At 42.6% G+C, this 17,620-nt stretch overlaps 1 protein-coding gene across 4 annotated transcripts in view; it reads right to left on the reverse strand.

Annotated features, from left to right (window-relative positions):
• The window catches only part of LOC126475276 (PAN2-PAN3 deadenylation complex catalytic subunit PAN2), a 320,263-nt gene that overhangs the window by 106,060 nt on the left and 196,583 nt on the right, over nucleotides 1–17,620 (reverse strand). For all 4 annotated transcript variants that reach the window (XM_050103030.1, XM_050103026.1, XM_050103025.1 and 1 more), the window contains exon 14: nucleotides 13,468–13,627. In XM_050103030.1, coding sequence (XP_049958987.1) covers nucleotides 13,468–13,627 — 160 coding nt within the window. The remainder of the gene's footprint in view (nucleotides 1–13,467; nucleotides 13,628–17,620) is intronic.

Raw genomic sequence — 17,620 nt, forward strand, 5'->3', positions numbered from 1 at the left:
GCGAAGTACCATGCGGCAATTGTTAGCAGGTTATGGATAGCCCGGATGTGGTTTAAAAAACTCACCTGGTAGATGCAGAGATTTGCTGTACATCAGCTCTCCAGGAGCAGACATGAAGGTCCTATTTTAAAGCACTTCACAATTCTGACAGCACTACTGTGAGAATGTCAACCTATGAATCCGTCATATAGCACATTATATTGGCATCCACGGAATGGTGTAAGTGCTCCAAAATCCCATTTGCGGCTGAATGTTACGGTGAAGTCCTTGGCATGTATATCCCCTACAACCAGATCATTGCACAAAATATTTCTAACTCCCACTGCCAACCCTGATTGGAACTCACAAGCTGCACACAGCTCAAAAGTGAAACAGAGGCACAGGTAAACACACACACACACACACACACACACACACACACACACACACACACACACACATTCTCAGCAGTTTGTTTTTCCTAGTGGCATTCCTCTGGCCACCACTGTGAGGCAGTAGCAGTAGTTCCATGCAACTGGGAGTCGAGGTGGATGTGTGAAAATCATGCCTCTGGGATAAAAGAAATACTTAGTGCAGATCATACATTCTGTATTATTTTTCAGTTCTGGCCGGGGATGTAGGTCTGAGCCCACATACAGCACTCCTTCTGTATAACAAGCCACACAAAATGCTGCTTTGTTAACATGGATTCTTGGCTGGTTGAGTCTGCATAGAATCAAAAACCCCTCATCTTCGGAAGTCCAGCACATATAAGGCGACTCTCGGCCTGCTGACACGTTGCAATATGTCGCTCCTTAGTACCTGGTATTGGCATGCAACACATGTGCAAGGGTATTTAATTCCTCGTAGTCAATCTGCACTGCCACCAGCTCAGTGGAAACCTCAAGTACGGAAATACTTTTCACTCTGAACAAAATATTGGCGGTGACTTTTTTGAACAGCAAACATGTTAAATATCTGTTCCAAATTGAGAAATAAAATTTAGCTGGTTGCTTTGCAGTGAGAGATGATTACTTTGTGGTTACAGAAACATGAAAGAAACTGGCCAATGGTCTGTTTATAAAGAGAAGGCATGCCCCTCCACATTGAAAATAAGGTCGCTAGCTGCTTTACAGGGTGCTAAAAGTTCTGTGTAAAATGGTAGCCAGAAGTGCTGCTCCTCTTTAATCTCCCTGCAGAGAAACCAAAAAGCTGCCAGCACCCATTTACACTCTGTTGTAGCATTTCACTGATAGCTCGGGATGAGCCATCCGAAAAAATCTCCAGTAGAGTAGGGAGGGCGGTTTTTGTGAGGCTTGTCTAGCAGGCTTGATGAGCCATCTGTAGTTTGTCAGCCCAAGTGACTGATGTGGAATCACACACTTTGGGGCCAGCAAGGATGGCATGGAGCAGAGCTAAGCCTCAGCATATTGGTGTAAAAACAATAGTAAATGTTTATCACGCCCAGGTACCAACACACTTCGCATACTGTTTTCAGGACTGTGTTAGTTGTAAGTGCGGGAATGAACTCAGATGGCATACATAGTCCAATCACAGAGACCCACAATATCTGGAATGTCGTTTCATTCATTTCATCATCACCACATAAAGGATGAGGTATAGAAAGACAGAAAATACTGCCCTCTCACAGTGCAAGTCACACCTGTGACAATGAATCACCACTCAAATGTCCATCGTAAACCAAAGTTCAAATTTAAAGTCACAAGCCCTTATGTAGTTATGAGTGAACCATTTGCAGCTTCTATGTAAGTTTGCATGCAGCCACACTTGCCACAGCTGTTGCCTGAAAAAGACATACATGTCTAAGCTGGTATCCACCAAAAACTGCATCTTAGCGGGCCTATCTGTTACCACTATATGTCGTGATAGTTACCTGGGCCGGTGCTCATGGCGGACTTGCCCAACAGGTGTGAGAGGCTGCCATCTGCATTTCTTTACCAGGAAGATGGCATCTGTGTCTACGTGCTCTGTCACCAAAACAACGGCAGTAATAACAAATATTCTGGCAGCTGGGAGTGAAGGATGCAGGTTAGGGAGTGAAGGATGCAGGTTACATTGTATGTGACTGTGTGAGGTCTCATTGTTTGTATATGCCAAGGGCTACAACCTGCCATGTCAACTCCCAGGCTAAGTGCAAATTGAGATGTGTATAGCACGTGTGACGTGACACGACACTACAGCACACAGTGCACATTCCACACGTGTCGCGCGGGTCCAACGCATATAGAGACGTGCACACATACTTCGCACGTGCCAGTTGGCAACGCTCTGCGCTGACAGAAACGAAGAGCGCGCACAGTGTAATCTTTCTCAAACAATTTTGCAGAAACTATTCACTAAAAATAATTCATTTTTACCTTGCTTGTAGCGTTAGATGTCAGCTTCATGCTGAAGTGCAAATAATCTCGCTAATGGTTACAGTTATTGTGGTATACACATTTCAGTAAGACACTATGCAAAATTCGAAAAGTTTGCAATGGAAAATAGGGGTCGCTATGATCTTGTGTTTGGTGCGTATTACACCATATGTTGATTCATCGATAGACACACAAACAAACACAAACATACACACAAAATTTAAGCTTTCGCAACAAACTGTTGCCTCATCAGGAAAAGAGGGAAGGAGAGGGAAAGACGAAAGGATGTGGGTTTTAACGGAGAGGGTAAGGAGTCATTCCAATCCCGGGAGCGGAAAGACTTACCTTAGGGGGAAAAAAGGACGGGTATACACTCGCACACACACACATATCCATCCACACATATACAGACACAAGCAGACATATTTAAAGACAAAGAGTTTGGGCAGAGATGTCAGTCGAGGCGGAAGTGCAGAGGCAAAGATGTTGTTGAATGACAGGTGAGGTATGAGTGGCGGCAACTTGAAATTAGCGGAGATTGAGACCTGGTGGTTAACGGGAAGAGAGGATATATTGAAGAGCAAGTTCCCATCTCCGGAGTTCGGATGGGTTGGTGTTAGTGGGAAGTATCCAGATAACCCGGACGGTGTAACACTGTGCCAAGATGTGCTGGCCGTGCACCAAGGCATGTTTAGCCACAGGGTGATCCTCAATACCATGAAATCCCCAAACCACCTTCCCTACCCTCTGGCTCCTACCCTTGTAACCGCCCCCGGTGTAAAACCTGTCCCATGCACCCTCCCACCACCACCTACTCCAGTCCTGTAACCCGGAAGGTGTACACGATCAAAGGCAGAGCCATGTGTGAAAGCACCCACGTGATTTACCAACTGACCTGCCTACACTGTGACGCATTCTATGTGGGAATGACCAGCAACAAACTGTCCATTCGCATGAATGGACACAGGCAGACAGTGTTTGTTGGTAATGAGGATCACCCTGTGGCTAAACATGCCTTGGTTCACGGCCAGCACATCTTGGCACAGTGTTACACCGTCCGGGTTATCTGGATACTTCCCACTAACACCAACCCATCCGAACTCCGGAGATGGGAACTTGCTCTTCAATATATCCTCTCTTCCCGTTATCCACCAGGTCTCAATCTCCGCTAATTTCAAGTTGCCGCCACTCATACCTCACCTGTCATTCAACAACATCTTTGCCTCTGCACTTCCGCCTCGACTGACATCTCTGCCCAAACTCTTTGTCTTTAAATATGTCTGCTTGTGTCTGTATATGTGTGGATGGATATGTGTGTGTGTGTGCGAGTGTATACCCGTCCTTTTTTCCCCCTAAGGTAAGTCTTTCCGCTCCCGGGATTGGAATGACTCCTTACCCTCTCCGTTAAAACCCACATCCTTTCGTCTTTCCCTCTCCTTCCCTCTTTCCTGATGAGGCAACAGTTTGTTGCGAAAGCTTAAATTTTGTGTGTATGTTTGTGTTTGTTTGTGTGTCTATCGACGTGCCAGGGCTTTCGTTTGGTAAGTCACATCATCTTTGTTTTTAGATATATGTTTCCCACGTGGAATGTTTCCCTCTATTAATTTACACCATATGTTGATACGTATGAAATTTAGCTAACATGTTGAATTTTTCTTTTGACTTGGGAGGAAGTCTCTATCTGCCTCTGATCTCGAGAAAATGGATCCTATGTAGCGCGCTAACTCCCGATCTGACACCCACGAGAATGAAATATTCACAACACCTCTCATATCTCCTAAATCAATCGAGACATCGGAATGATAATTTGGCATATGATAACACACAAGAAGGAGAGTATTTTGCCAATTCGTAAACACATGAAACTTTCTTACCTATGGCGATGTACCAGTAGTTATATTCCCCTTTCATTTTTTTTCACTCAGTCACTATAATTTTTTAAGAGTTATCGACAGCTAGTGAAATAAGAATGTCTAGTAGGAAAGTAGTTGCAAGGGCAACAGTCTGGATGATTGACTGATCTGGCCTTGTAACAATAACCAAAACGGCCTTGCTGTGCTGGTACTGCGAACGGCTGAAAGCAAGGGGAAACTACAGCCGTAATTTTTCCCGAGGGCATGCAGCTTTACTGTATGATTACATGATGATGGCGTCCTCTTGGGTAAAATATTCCGGAGGTAAAATAGTCCCCCATTCGGATCTCCGGGCGGGGACTACTCAAAAGGATGTCGTTATCAGGAGAAAGAAAACTGGTGTTCTACGAATCGGAGCGTGGAATGTCAGATCCCTTAATCGGGCAGGTAGGTTAGAAAATTTAAAAAGGGATATGGATAGGTTGAAGTTAGATATAGTGGGAATTAGTGAAGTTCGGTGGCAGGAGGAACAAGACTTCTGGTCAGGTGACTACAGGGTTATAAACACAAAATCAAATAGGGGTAATGCAGGAGTAGGTTTAATAATGAATAGGAAAATAGGAATGCGGGTAAGCTACTACAAACAGCATAGTGAACGCATTATTGTGGCCAAGATAGATACGAAGCCCACACCTACTACAGTAGTACAAGTTTATATGCCAACTAGCTCTGCAGATGACAAAGAAATTGAAGAAATGTATGATGAAATAAAAGAAATTATTCAGATTGTGAAGGGAGACGAAAATTTAATAGTCATGGGCGACTGGAATTCGAGTGTAGGAAAAGGGAGAGAAGGAAACATAGTAGGTGAATATGGATTGGGGGACAGAAATGAAAGAGGAAGCCGCCTGGTAGAATTTTGCACAGAGCACAACATAATCATAACTAACACTTGGTTTAAGAATCATGAAAGAAGGTTGTATACATGGAAGAACCCTGGAGATACTAAAAGGTATCAGATAGATTATATAATGGTAAGACAGAGATTTAGGAACCAGGTTTTAAATTGTAAGACATTTCCAGGGGCAGATGTGGACTCTGACCACAATCTATTGGTTATGACCTGTAGATTAAAACTGAAGAAACTGCAAAAAGGCGGGAATTTAAGGAGATGGGACCTGGATAAACTAAAAGAACCAGAGGTTGTACAGAGATTCAGGGAGAGCATAAGGGAGCAATTGACAGGAATGGGGGAAAGAAATACAGTAGAAGAAGAATGGGTAGCTTTGAGGGATGAAGTAGTGAAGGCAGCAGAGGATCAAGTAGGTAAAAAGACGAGGCCTAGTAGAAATCCTTGGGTAACAGAAGAAATATTGAATTTAATTGATGAAAGGAGAAAATATAAAAATGCAGTAAATGAAGCAGGCAAAAAGGAATACAAACGTCTCAAAAATGAGATCGACAGGAAGTGCAAAATGGCTAAGCAGGGATGGCTAGAGGACAAATGTAAGGATGTAGAGGCCTATCTCACTAGGGGTAAGATAGATACCGCCTACAGGAAAATTAAAGAGACCTTTGGAGATAAGAGAACCACTTGTATGAATATCAAGAGCTCAGATGGAAACCCAGTTCTAAGCAAAGAAGGGAAAGCAGAAAGGTGGAAGGAGTATATAGAGGGTCTATACAAGGGCGATGTACTTGAGGACAATATTATGGAAATGGAAGAGGATGTAGATGAAGATGAAATGGGAGATACGATACTGCGTGAAGAGTTTGACAGAGCACTGAAAGACCTGAGTCGAAACAAGGCCCCCGGAGTAGACAATATTCCATTGGAACTACTGACGGCCGTGGGAGAGCCAGTCCTGACAAAACTCTACCATCTGGTGAGCAAGATGTATGAAACAGGCGAAATACCCTCAGACTTCAAGAAGAATATAATAATTCCAATCCCAAAGAAAGCAGGTGTTGACAGATGTGAAAATTACCGAACTATCAGCTTAATAAGTCACAGCTACAAAATACTAACGCGAATTCTTTACAGACGAATGGAAAAACTAGTAGACGCCAACCTCGGGGAAGATCAGTTTGGATTCCGTAGAAACACTGGAACACGTGAGGCAATACTGACCTTACGACTTATCTTAGAAGAAAGATTAAGGAAAGGCAAACCTAAGTTTCTAGCATTTGTAGACTTAGAGAAAGCTTTTGACAATGTTGACTGGAATACTCTCTTTCAAATTCTAAAGGTGGCAGGGGTAAAATACAGGGAGCGAAAGGCTATTTATAATTTGTACAGAAACCAGATGGCAGTTATAAGAGTCGAGGGACATGAAAGGGAAGCAGTGGTTGGGAAGGGAGTAAGACAGGGTTGTAGCCTCTCCCTGATGTTGTTCAATCTGTATATTGAGCAAGCAGTAAAGGAAACAAAAGAAAAATTCGGAGTAGGTATTAAAATTCATGGAGAAGAAATAAAAACTTTGAGGTTCGCCGATGACATTGTAATTCTGTCAGAGACAGCAAAGGACTTGGAAGAGCAGTTGAATGGAATGGACAGTGTCTTGAAAGGAGGATATAAGATGAACATCAACAAAAGCAAAACAAGGATAATGGAATGTAGTCTAATTAAGTCGGGTGATGCTGAGGGAATTAGATTAGGAAATGAGGCACTTAAAGTAGTAAAGGAGTTTTGCTATTTGGGGAGCAAAATAACTGATGATGGTCGAATTTGAGAGGATATAAAATGTAGGCTGGCAATGGCAAGGAAAGCGTTTCTGAAGAAGAGAAATTTGTTACCATCCAGTATTGATTTAGGTGTCAGGAAGTCATTTCTGAAAGTATTCGTATGGAGTGTAGCCATGTATGGAAGTGAAACATGGACGATAAATAGTTTGGACAAGAAGAGAATAGAAGCTTTCGAAATGTGGTGCTGCAGAAGAATGCTGAAAATTAGATGGGTAGATCACATAATTAATGAGGAAGTATTGAATAGGATTGGGGAGAAGAGAAGTTTGTGGCACAACTTGACCACAAGAAGGGATCGGTTGGTAGGACATGTTCTGAATGTTCTGAGGCATCAAGGGATAACCAATTTAGTATTGGAGGGCAGCGTGGAGGGTAAAAATCGTAGGGGGAGACCGAGAGATGAATACACTAAGCAGATTCAGAAGGATGTAGGTTGCAGTAGGTACTGGGAGATGAAAAAGCTTGCACAGGATAGAGTAGCATGGAGAGCTGCATCAAACCAGTCTCAGGACTGAAGACCACAACAACAACAACAACAGTAGGAAAGTTACTGCAAACTGACAGTATAAGGTTTTTCATATACTATTGAGCTCTTTGATTGCCAATTACTTGTTTAATGAGGCACTGTGTTTCAGAATTCTGTCGCAACAGCTCCTGTTGGATGAGTTTGTGCATATTACACTGTGTTTTGGAACAGAAAGTACAATTAAACCTGTCAACAAGATAGATGTAGCCATTACTCATAAACGGTGATGCGTCTTCGAATGAGAAAAGGTTAACAATTCACACAAAATAAATGCTAATTCTGTTGGAATTTTGGTTGAATCTCCATAACCCATCATATTTTTAACACTGAACGACTGGAATGGAAACTCACCAAAGGATTTTATTCCTTCTCCTGATCTGAGCAGTATGAAAATAATGACAAACATTCCCTTCAGGTGGAATGATAGGTACATGCCAGGTGCTGGTTACTCACCTACGGCTTGCCAAATTGACAATGTGTGATTCACGAATAAAATAGTTGTTACTGAGAAAAATAAACAATTGATCTGTCACTCAACACAATGGTCAGTGGATTGTCAGCAGCTGAGCATAATACGTGCGAAAGGTATGCGGAAGCTAGCCATGTGTGCCTTGTGAGCAGGAGTTCGAAAAACATTGTCATGACAGTAGATCTGCCTTTGTCAGCAATACATTTCAACAAATTAAATATATCTAATCACCACACTCTTTCAGGATACTCCTTCTTTAGTAATAATACCAACCATTGTTTTCATTTGTGCAGCCTGTTGTATAATTAGTTTATTAATGCTGATAATGTGTATGCAACAACTGAAATGCTTTTTCTCAACACGGCGAGCCAGTTAAAACATGGTTATTTGTGACTGCCTTTCGACTTATTCTAGCTTGCAGTGGAAATGTGATGTCCACTTGTACATAGCCTTATGTCTCTTATTACATACATATCCAAGTAACAATAGTGAAACTTATGTACTTCATTCATAGGACGCTTTTTACCAGATGCACAAAGATGTCATAGCTGTAGCAATTATGCCTTTTTGACTTTTTGCAACAGATCGTAGAGATACGTCAGCATAACAGGCAGCAAGTAGATAACCGTGTTTTACTTTCCTGCCTTGCTTCTAGATTGCGTGATTTTATAATATTCCTTACTTTCTTATTCACTACCTTCATGATGAATCATCTGTCCCTTCTTACGGCCTGAAAACATTGTGGAGGCAGAAGATATCATCCCAGTGGCTAATGGGTCAGCAGTTATTGAACTGTTCATTGTTCTTGACAAAAGAATCAACAAAACAAAAGAACTATACAGGTATATGTAACTGAAAACTGTTATGTACTAATGAAAAGAGATGGGGTGCTTAAACAGTGAAAAGCGAAACATTACTCAGTGATAATAAGATTCAGTATACAGTAAGGCCGTATTTTTCAGATGCTCAATACTTTCACCGCCCATATGCACCATGCCAAAGTGAACATACGGCAGGACTGCCTTCCTGATCCCTGCCTCACCCCTAATGCATTGCGTGTGGCGTGAGAAACTGTGCCACAACCATAGCGCCGTGTGACCCGGCGCAGGCACGTGTCGTCTCGTGTCACAATTTGCATGGTCCCATTTGAACCAGTGAAGTTACAAAAAGCGCGCTGCGCTGCGTTGCGCCACACACATCTCAATTTGTGCCTAGCCTCAAGACGCAAGGTGATATCGGCCAGTCTGTCTCTGTTGTGCATTATAGTCAACACCTGCTGAGTGGTGGCCTTAGTTACTGTGTCTGCGAACTCTGCTAAATCACAGAAGTTTGGCTATTTGAGAGCAGGGTGTGATGCATATCTGGCAAGTGAGATGTTCATATGGACCTTAGGAGTGGTCCTGGGCTGTCCGATCAGGCCAAGGTGCAGAGTAGACAAGGAGGTGTGGCAGCTTTCTGTTACAAATTTCCTTTCTGTGCAAAAATTGTTCTAAGAGAGGGGAACCCACTGAATGAGCTCACCTTTTAGTAACTCAAGGTTTCCAGAGGCAGATGGTTTCATAATAACATCCCTAATGTCACTGGTAGAGTGTCTGTCCAGTCACAAGTGCACATTTGGTAGAGTCTTGTGTTATCCTCGCAGTTTATTTCACATAACACGCATCCGAGAAGAGCACATGCTCAGGTGCTTGCAGGTGCAGCAGGCAGCAATCTACTGGCTTGCAACAATGTCAATGGATAGATGCGGAGTGACCTGTGAGCTGAGGTTAGTGCAAACTTAACCGTGTGGAATATTATGGTGAGAGAACTTTTCTGCAATCAACATGTTATGATATCCATGTCTGATGAGATAGGTATATGACTGTTGCTTCATTTGTATCCAAAATACTTTCCACTCTTTCCATTTTGACAACTGAAACATTTAATAACTGTGAGCTGTTTGACTCTTTTACATCTCAAAAGTCCACAATAACCTCCGATTCCCGCTCTAACTCCTACGCCCATCACAGAACCTTACCCCCAAACCATCGCTCTTTCCACCCCAACTCCCCCCCCCCAACCATCTTCTATATGCTTCCCAAAATCCATAAATCTAACCCACCTATATCTCCAGCGGTAGCTGATAACTGTGCTCCCAAGGAAATAAACTCAATTTGTGCTGATCAACATCTCCAATCCTTTGCAGGCCACTTTTCTATATAAAGGATACAAATCACTTCATTCATCATCTACCAATCATACCATATCGTTAGCACCTGGAGTTTTGCTTGTAACTGTTGATGCTGACTCTATATAGGAAAAAAACCTCCACGGTTGTGGCCCTGTCAACACTGAACACTACCTGTCTCCAATGTCCTTCCGACCAAACCCATAAGTGCAACCTTTGACAGTAAAGTTCAGTGAATGAAGTCAGTACAGTCAATCGGGGAACACTGGCGACTCTCAATGCTGCACCTGCAAAGTGGTCGGTGTTGACAACCTACCCCCCACCGTAGTTCAGTTGACCATCGTGTGTGTTCCATGTTAGACCTGTTGGATGAAGTGCTTGTTTAGTGTGTTGGTTCTGAACTGAGAACAGGACCATGAATGAGCAAAGGATCAATTTAAACTTTTGTTTTAAGCTTGGCAAGACACCGAAAGAAACACACGCAATGCTGGTACATGTTTATGGGGATCAAGCATTGTCCATGAACTGTGTGTACGGGTGGTTCGCCCGTTTTTGAGGAGGCCGGGAAAGTGTTTCTGACAATCCCCATAGCGGACGACCAGCAACTGTCGTCAGTGACGAAAACATTGAGAAAGTGAGGACATTAATCACAAACGACCTTCGATTAACTGTGCACATGATAGCGAATGAACTGCAGATGAACCATGAATCTGTGCGGCAAATTCTTACCCAGGAGTTAGGGAAGAGGAAAATGTGTTGCCGTCTTGTGCCACATCACTTGACTGATGATCAGAAGCATGCACGTTTAGAGGCTTCACAGGATTTTGTCAAAATGGTGGATGCGACACCATATTGTCACTGAGGATGAAACCTGGTGTCTGTGGTACAACCCTAAAACAAAACGGTAAAGCATGGAATGGTGTTCTCTGACATCACCTCATCGGAAAAAGGTCAGAGCCAAAAAATCATGCATCAAAACGATGCTCATCACAGTTTTCGGTAGTCAAAGCATTATCCACAAAGAATTTCTACCTGATGGAACGACACTGAACACTGGACGGTACGTTGGAATTTTGACCCGTTTCATGCAACATCTACACCCCAGTACGCACAAAAAGGCTCCTGGTTTTTTGTTCACGACAATGCTTGCCCACACACAGCCAATATTGTCAAACAGTTCCTGGCAAAAAAGGGTGTGGTGCAACTTTAACATCCACTATTCTTGCTGGATCTCAATCCTCCAGGCTTCTTCCTGTTCCCTCGACTCAAACTTGCTTTGAAAGGAAAGACATTTGATGATATTCCTTACATCCAACGAAAAGTGACATGGCTTTTGAACGCCATCCCGAAAGAAAACTTCGTGTAAAGTTTCCAGGACATGTATCACAGATCTCTGCAGCGCATAGTTATGGGAGATGACTATTTCGAAGGACAGTAAGGTAACTGTAGTTCATAGTTCATCTACGTTTAGAGGTTGTATATCCCCTACACACCTTACAAACCCATTTAGTTAACTACTCATCCTTCAAGAAAAGCTTTACAAAGCAATCTGCAGCATAGCCATCAGCATCCTCATATGGCAACTGGTTTACAGCTGTCTAGCAGAAATATTCCTAGTCACCAAAGATTCTAAACCTTTAGTTTAGTTAAGGTCCAATAGTTAAGATCCAATAATGATAGGTTCATGATCTGGATGTAAGGCCAAAATAATCTATCTTCATTCCTCCACAGCCTCAATACATTTCCTCTTACCTGTTTCAACTAATACTACTAAGCCCACAAGGGAACCTTCATGATGCTCCATCTCTCTTGAGGTGTTATGAAAACTTTTGTCTTTAAAAAGTACACTAACCATAAATAGTGCCTCCTCTTTGATAGCTGTCATGCTTTCCACCCTACAATCTTAGACCTGCAGATGGTGCATCTGCTGTGACAAGCAATATCCTGCCCAGTATGCTGACAGTCTTACTAAAGACTCCACAGACAGAAATTACCCTCCAGAACATAGTCCGCAAACAGATCTTGTGTATCATATTCATACATGCTCCCTATTATCAATCAGCTTCTAGAGCCAGCTCATCATCCACAGAACATTTTAACTATTACCTTTGCCGTGGCTTCAAATAACTTTCACTATGCACTTATGTGTGCCACATTCTTCCTATGTCTCCCAAAATGGTAATCTGCAACCCATGCATTCAACAAAATATTCTAGTACATTAATATGCCACACTTAATTAAAGCCCGTTGCCACAGGAGTTACCCCTGAGAGAGACCCTAATTTAAGACTTGTTTTTTGCACCAAGCAAGCACGTCTTACTGCAGACCTTTTCACAGGTGTCTTCTACCCTCCCAGAGGTAGGTCCATATGCAAAAGCAGTCATGTTAACCAGCTATTTAACTTTTGCTTAGCATTTTATATGTGTATGACTACCAACTAGCTGTCCACCTAAATGATTGACCACTGACAAAACTGTTGTCAAGACCAAAGTTGATCACCCAATAGAAGAACATGTTGATGAACCCATAGCATACTGAACTTCAGTGGATTCTTCACAGTTCATAATATCTCAATCTCCCCCTCCCCCAATCCGCCCTACCCTGAATTACAAAGGGAAATTTTTTTACAATACATTCTTTAAATCCACAATTCTCCTGTCATCAATCTTTGCTTGCACCTGAACACCACTCGCCTCCAGTCCTGTTCCCATGCCTGCCATTCAGCTCATTAATCTACACTCACACTTCTCTCTGCACAGTATCTCTCAGCTTTCTCACTCTTTAAAGGAGTATAGGCAGCAATACATGACAGATCTGATGACATAGTGCAATGCTGGTGCTGGTGTAAGTGTTTTGGAGCACATCATGCAGTACTCTGCAGCAGATGATCCTTATGTGTACCCACAGCTGATACTGCAATAGTGTGCTATCGGGGAAATTCATCTGGGCTTCCAGAGGACCTTTTGCAGTAACTGAAGGCACCATGACAGCTGTGGACTACATGAACACTGTGGTCCACCTGCTTCCCTTCATGCTTGATGTATTACTCAACTTAGTTAAAAGATGGCCACTGGATCATCAGAGGTTTACAAACAAATGCACACTGCCAAAGGTCAGTTTCTAGAAATTCAAGTTTCAAAATCTAAGTATCAGGATTCAGCCTCAAGTGTGTGCAGTGGTCATCCTAAGGTTTCTACTCTCCTTAATGTCTGTACTAGATATATGTGTTGTTATTCACAATTTATACTTTGTAATTCTGTAAGCAGAAATGCACCTGTGTCATAGTCTATCGTATGCTTTGCATATAAAAACTAGTTACTTTCACAAAGGAAAAGATACAAGATATTTACTTGTTGAGTGAGAAAATCGACATGAAGGCCTTGTGCATCCAGTACCGTAACGGCACATGCGCAACTTCCGTGCAGCCTCGCCATCCTTTGTCTCACCAGGGCTACAAGATGTCCGTTGTCCAGTTGCCAGCTCAATCTGTTGCTGCCAGAACTGCTTATTCTGAAATAAGAAAGGTACAAAATATTTGGCTAGTACTTCATGTATATGTAATAAATGGCAAAAAAAAACCTACTCCCCCATCAAATACCTCAATATCTATGCCAACAACCTACCCCAGGTAACTATCCCATAGATCATACTCACAAATAAAATTCCTGGGCAGTATCCTTCTTTCAGCCTCTGACTAATAGAGCTCCCGGTTCCAAAATACTCAGAAGCGATCCCTGTGGGCCATGACCTGAGTACCACCCAGGTCTCAGATACCTCAATACACCATTGTGCCAAGGCAATGACTTTGATACGTCAAGCCTCGAAATAAAACCCTGGCATTCAACAGTGCCCACCATCACTTCCCACCATCCTCCTAGCCTCTGCAGCATCCTTGTCAAACCAAACAAAATTTCCACTCTGTCATCCCTAGTCTTTAAGTTTCCCACCCTTGCAAGTGTTCCTTGTGAAAAATATGTCACATGCACCCATACACTATCACCCACTCCATCTCCACCAACAGTAAATTTTGCAGTGTCACACACAGCAACATCTGAAACCACACATATTGTTACCAACAAACATGTCCATTGCACAACATTTTACATAAGAATGAACATCACTATACTGGCTGAAAGCGTGGATGGACACACAACAACATACAGGGTGTTTCAAAAATGACCGGTATATTTGAAACGGCAATAAAAACTAAACGAGCAGTGATAGAAATACACCGTTTGTTGCAATATGCTTGGGACAACAGTACATTTTCAGGCGGACAAACTTTCGAAATTACAGTAGTTACAATTTTCAACAACAGATGGCGCTGCAAGTGATGTGAAAGATATAGAAGACAACGCAGTCTGTGGGTGCGCCATTCTGTACGTCGTCTTTCTGCTGTAAGCGTGTGCTGGTCACAACGTGCAAGTGTGCTGTAGACAACATGGTTTATTCCTTAGAACAGAGGATTTTTCTGGTGTTGGAATTCCACCGCCTAGAACACAGTGTTGTTGCAACAAGACAAAGTTTTCAATGGAGGTTTAATGTAACCAAAGGACCGAAAAGCGATACAATAAAGGATGTGTTTGAAAAATTTCAACGGACTGGGAACGTGACGGATGAACGTGCTGGAAAGCTAGGGCGACCGCGTACGGCAACCACAGAGGGCAACGCGCAGCTAGTGCAGCAGATGATCCAACAGCGGCCTCGGGTTTCCGTTCGCCGTGTTGCAGCTGCGGTCCAAATGACGCCAACGTCCACGTATCGTCTCATGCGCCAGAGTTTACACCTCTATCCATACAAAATTCAAACACGGCAACCCCTCAGCGCCACTACCATTGCTGCACGAGAGACATTCGCTAACGATATAGTGCACAGGATTGATGACGGCGATATGCATGTGGGCAGCATTTGGTTTACTGACGAAGCTTATTTTTACCTGGACGGCTTCGTCAATAAACAGAACTGGCGCATATGGGGAACCGAAAAGCCCCATGTTGCAGTCCCATCGTCCCTGCATCCTCAAAAAGTACTGGTCTGGGCCGCCATTTCTTCCAAAGGAATCATTGGCCCATTTTTCAGATCCGAAACGATTACTGCATCACGCTATCTGGACATTCTTCGTGAATTTGTGGCGGTACAAACTGCCTTAGACGACACTGCGAACACCTCGTGGTTTATGCAAGATGGTGCCCGGCCACATCGCACGGCCGACGTCTTTAATTTCCTGAATGAATATTTCGATGATCGTGTGATTGCTTTGGGCTATCCGAAACATACAGGAGGTGGCGTGGATTGGCCTCCCTATTCGCCAGACATGAACCCCTGTGACTTCTTTCTGTGGGGACACTTGAAAGACCAGGTGTACGGCCAGAATCCAGAAACAATTGAACAGCTGAAGCAGTACATCTCATCTGCATGTGAAGCCATTCCACCAGACACGTTGTCAAAGGTTTCGGGTAATTTCATTCAGAGACTACGCCATATTATTGCTACGCATGGTGGATATGTGGAAAATATCGTATTATAGAGTTTCCCAGACCGCAGCGCCATCTGTTGTTGAAAATTGTAACTACTGTAATTTCGAAAGTTTGTCTGCCTGAAAATTTACTGTTGTCCCAAGCATATTGCAACAAACGGTGTATTTCTATCGCTGCTTGTTTAGTTTTTATTGCCGTTTCAAATATACCGGTCATTTTTGAAACACCCTGTAGTTGCTGACCATTCCATGTTTCAAGGAAGCTCTGAGCCTGCTTCACCACAAGGGCAATTTAGATACTCCCACCTGCTTCTAGTTTCTATAAAATTCAGAGATGGAAACTTGTTCACCAACATGTCTTTGTATCTCAACACCCTTCTGGACTTTAATTCAGTTAATATACAATCTACCTCCTTTTTCATTATTAATATTTCTTCTTGGAATACTTTCTGTTTATTATTTCTTATTTAATAATTTTATTTATAGTTTTTTACTTTTTCAACTTACACTGAGGTGACAAAAATCATGAGATACCTTCTAACATCTTGTCAGATCTCCTTTTGTGTCACAGTGCAGCAACTGGATGTGGTATGTACTCAGCAAGTTGTTGGAAGTCGCCTGCAGAAATACTTAGCCATGCTGCATCTATAGCCATCCATAACAGTGAAAGTGTTGCCAGTGCTGGATTTTGTGCACAATTGACCTCTCAATTATATCCCATAAATTTTTGATGGGTGGCAAAATCATTCACTCAAATTGTCCACAATGTTCTTTAAACCAATTGCGAACAATTGTGGCCCAGTGACATGGTACAAAGCCATCCATAAAAATTCCATTGTCATTTGGGAACATGATGTCCATGAATAACTGCAAATGGGGAGAATAAGAGCTTGTGGCACAACTTGACGAGAAGAAGGGATCAGTTGGTAGGGCATGTTCTGAGACATCGAGGGATCACCAATTTAGTATTGGAGGGCAGCGTGGTGGGTAAAAATCGTAGAGGGAGACCAAGAGATGAATACACTAAGCAGATTCAGAAGGATGCAGGCTGCAGTAGGTACTGGGAGATGAAGAAGCTTGCACAGGATAGAGTAACATGGAGAGCTGCATCAAACCAGTCTCAGGATTGAAGACCACAACAACAACAACGATTTCCAAAATAGAATATCCCATGCATCTAGCTCCAACTACCATTCTGCATTCAAAGTCTGTTAATTCCTGTCATGTACCCATAATCACATTTGAAACCTTTTCAAATGAATCACTGGAGTATAAATGACAGCTCTGACAATGCACTACTGCCATCTGTATATTGCTATCTCACGACTTTTGTCACTTCACTGAGATTCAGGCATCATCATCCAAAGCTAGTATAGTGCTTACCAACTTAGAATTTTTTGACCATCCCTATTCATCCTACTCTTACCTCATTCTCACTGCTGATGAGTCACTATCATTTTGGGGCCTGAGTAACCAGCCCTTCCTCTATATTCCACAAATGATTCCCCTCCCTATCCTAAAGAAGGCGCTAATAGTTCTGAAAGATGGTCTAATTTCTTGTACTTTTGCATGTCTTATCAACAGTTCTGCGAATTTTGCCTCTGGAAGTCTTGGCTTTCAATTGGTTCATGCAGGTAAAACAACACTAATTTTTAAGTTAATACTGATTCATGAGGAGGCTATAAACAACAAAAGTCAGGGTAGCAAGTGTCTCTGAGCTGGTTTATTTGGTTAGTAGTTGGTGATTGTATTTCCATTGTCACATTTTTCCGAGTTTGCAGGTTTCAGCATTGTGGCCTTATAAAGTTTTGTTTTAAGCTTGGGAAAACCACTGTAGAAATGCACCAAATGTGGAGGCCAGCTTTTGGAGACAATGCTTTAAGTCAGACACTGACTTATGACTGGTACATATGTTTCAAAAATGGGCAAAAGCTGGCTAATGATGGCGATGATTACGCTTGACTGTCAATGGGCATCACAGCACAAAAATTAAGACAGTGAGCATTTTGATACTGTAAGATTGTTAA

The sequence above is a fragment of the Schistocerca serialis genome, chromosome 4 (assembly GCF_023864345.2).
Source record: "Schistocerca serialis cubense isolate TAMUIC-IGC-003099 chromosome 4, iqSchSeri2.2, whole genome shotgun sequence".
Taxonomy (NCBI): domain Eukaryota; kingdom Metazoa; phylum Arthropoda; class Insecta; order Orthoptera; family Acrididae; genus Schistocerca; species Schistocerca serialis.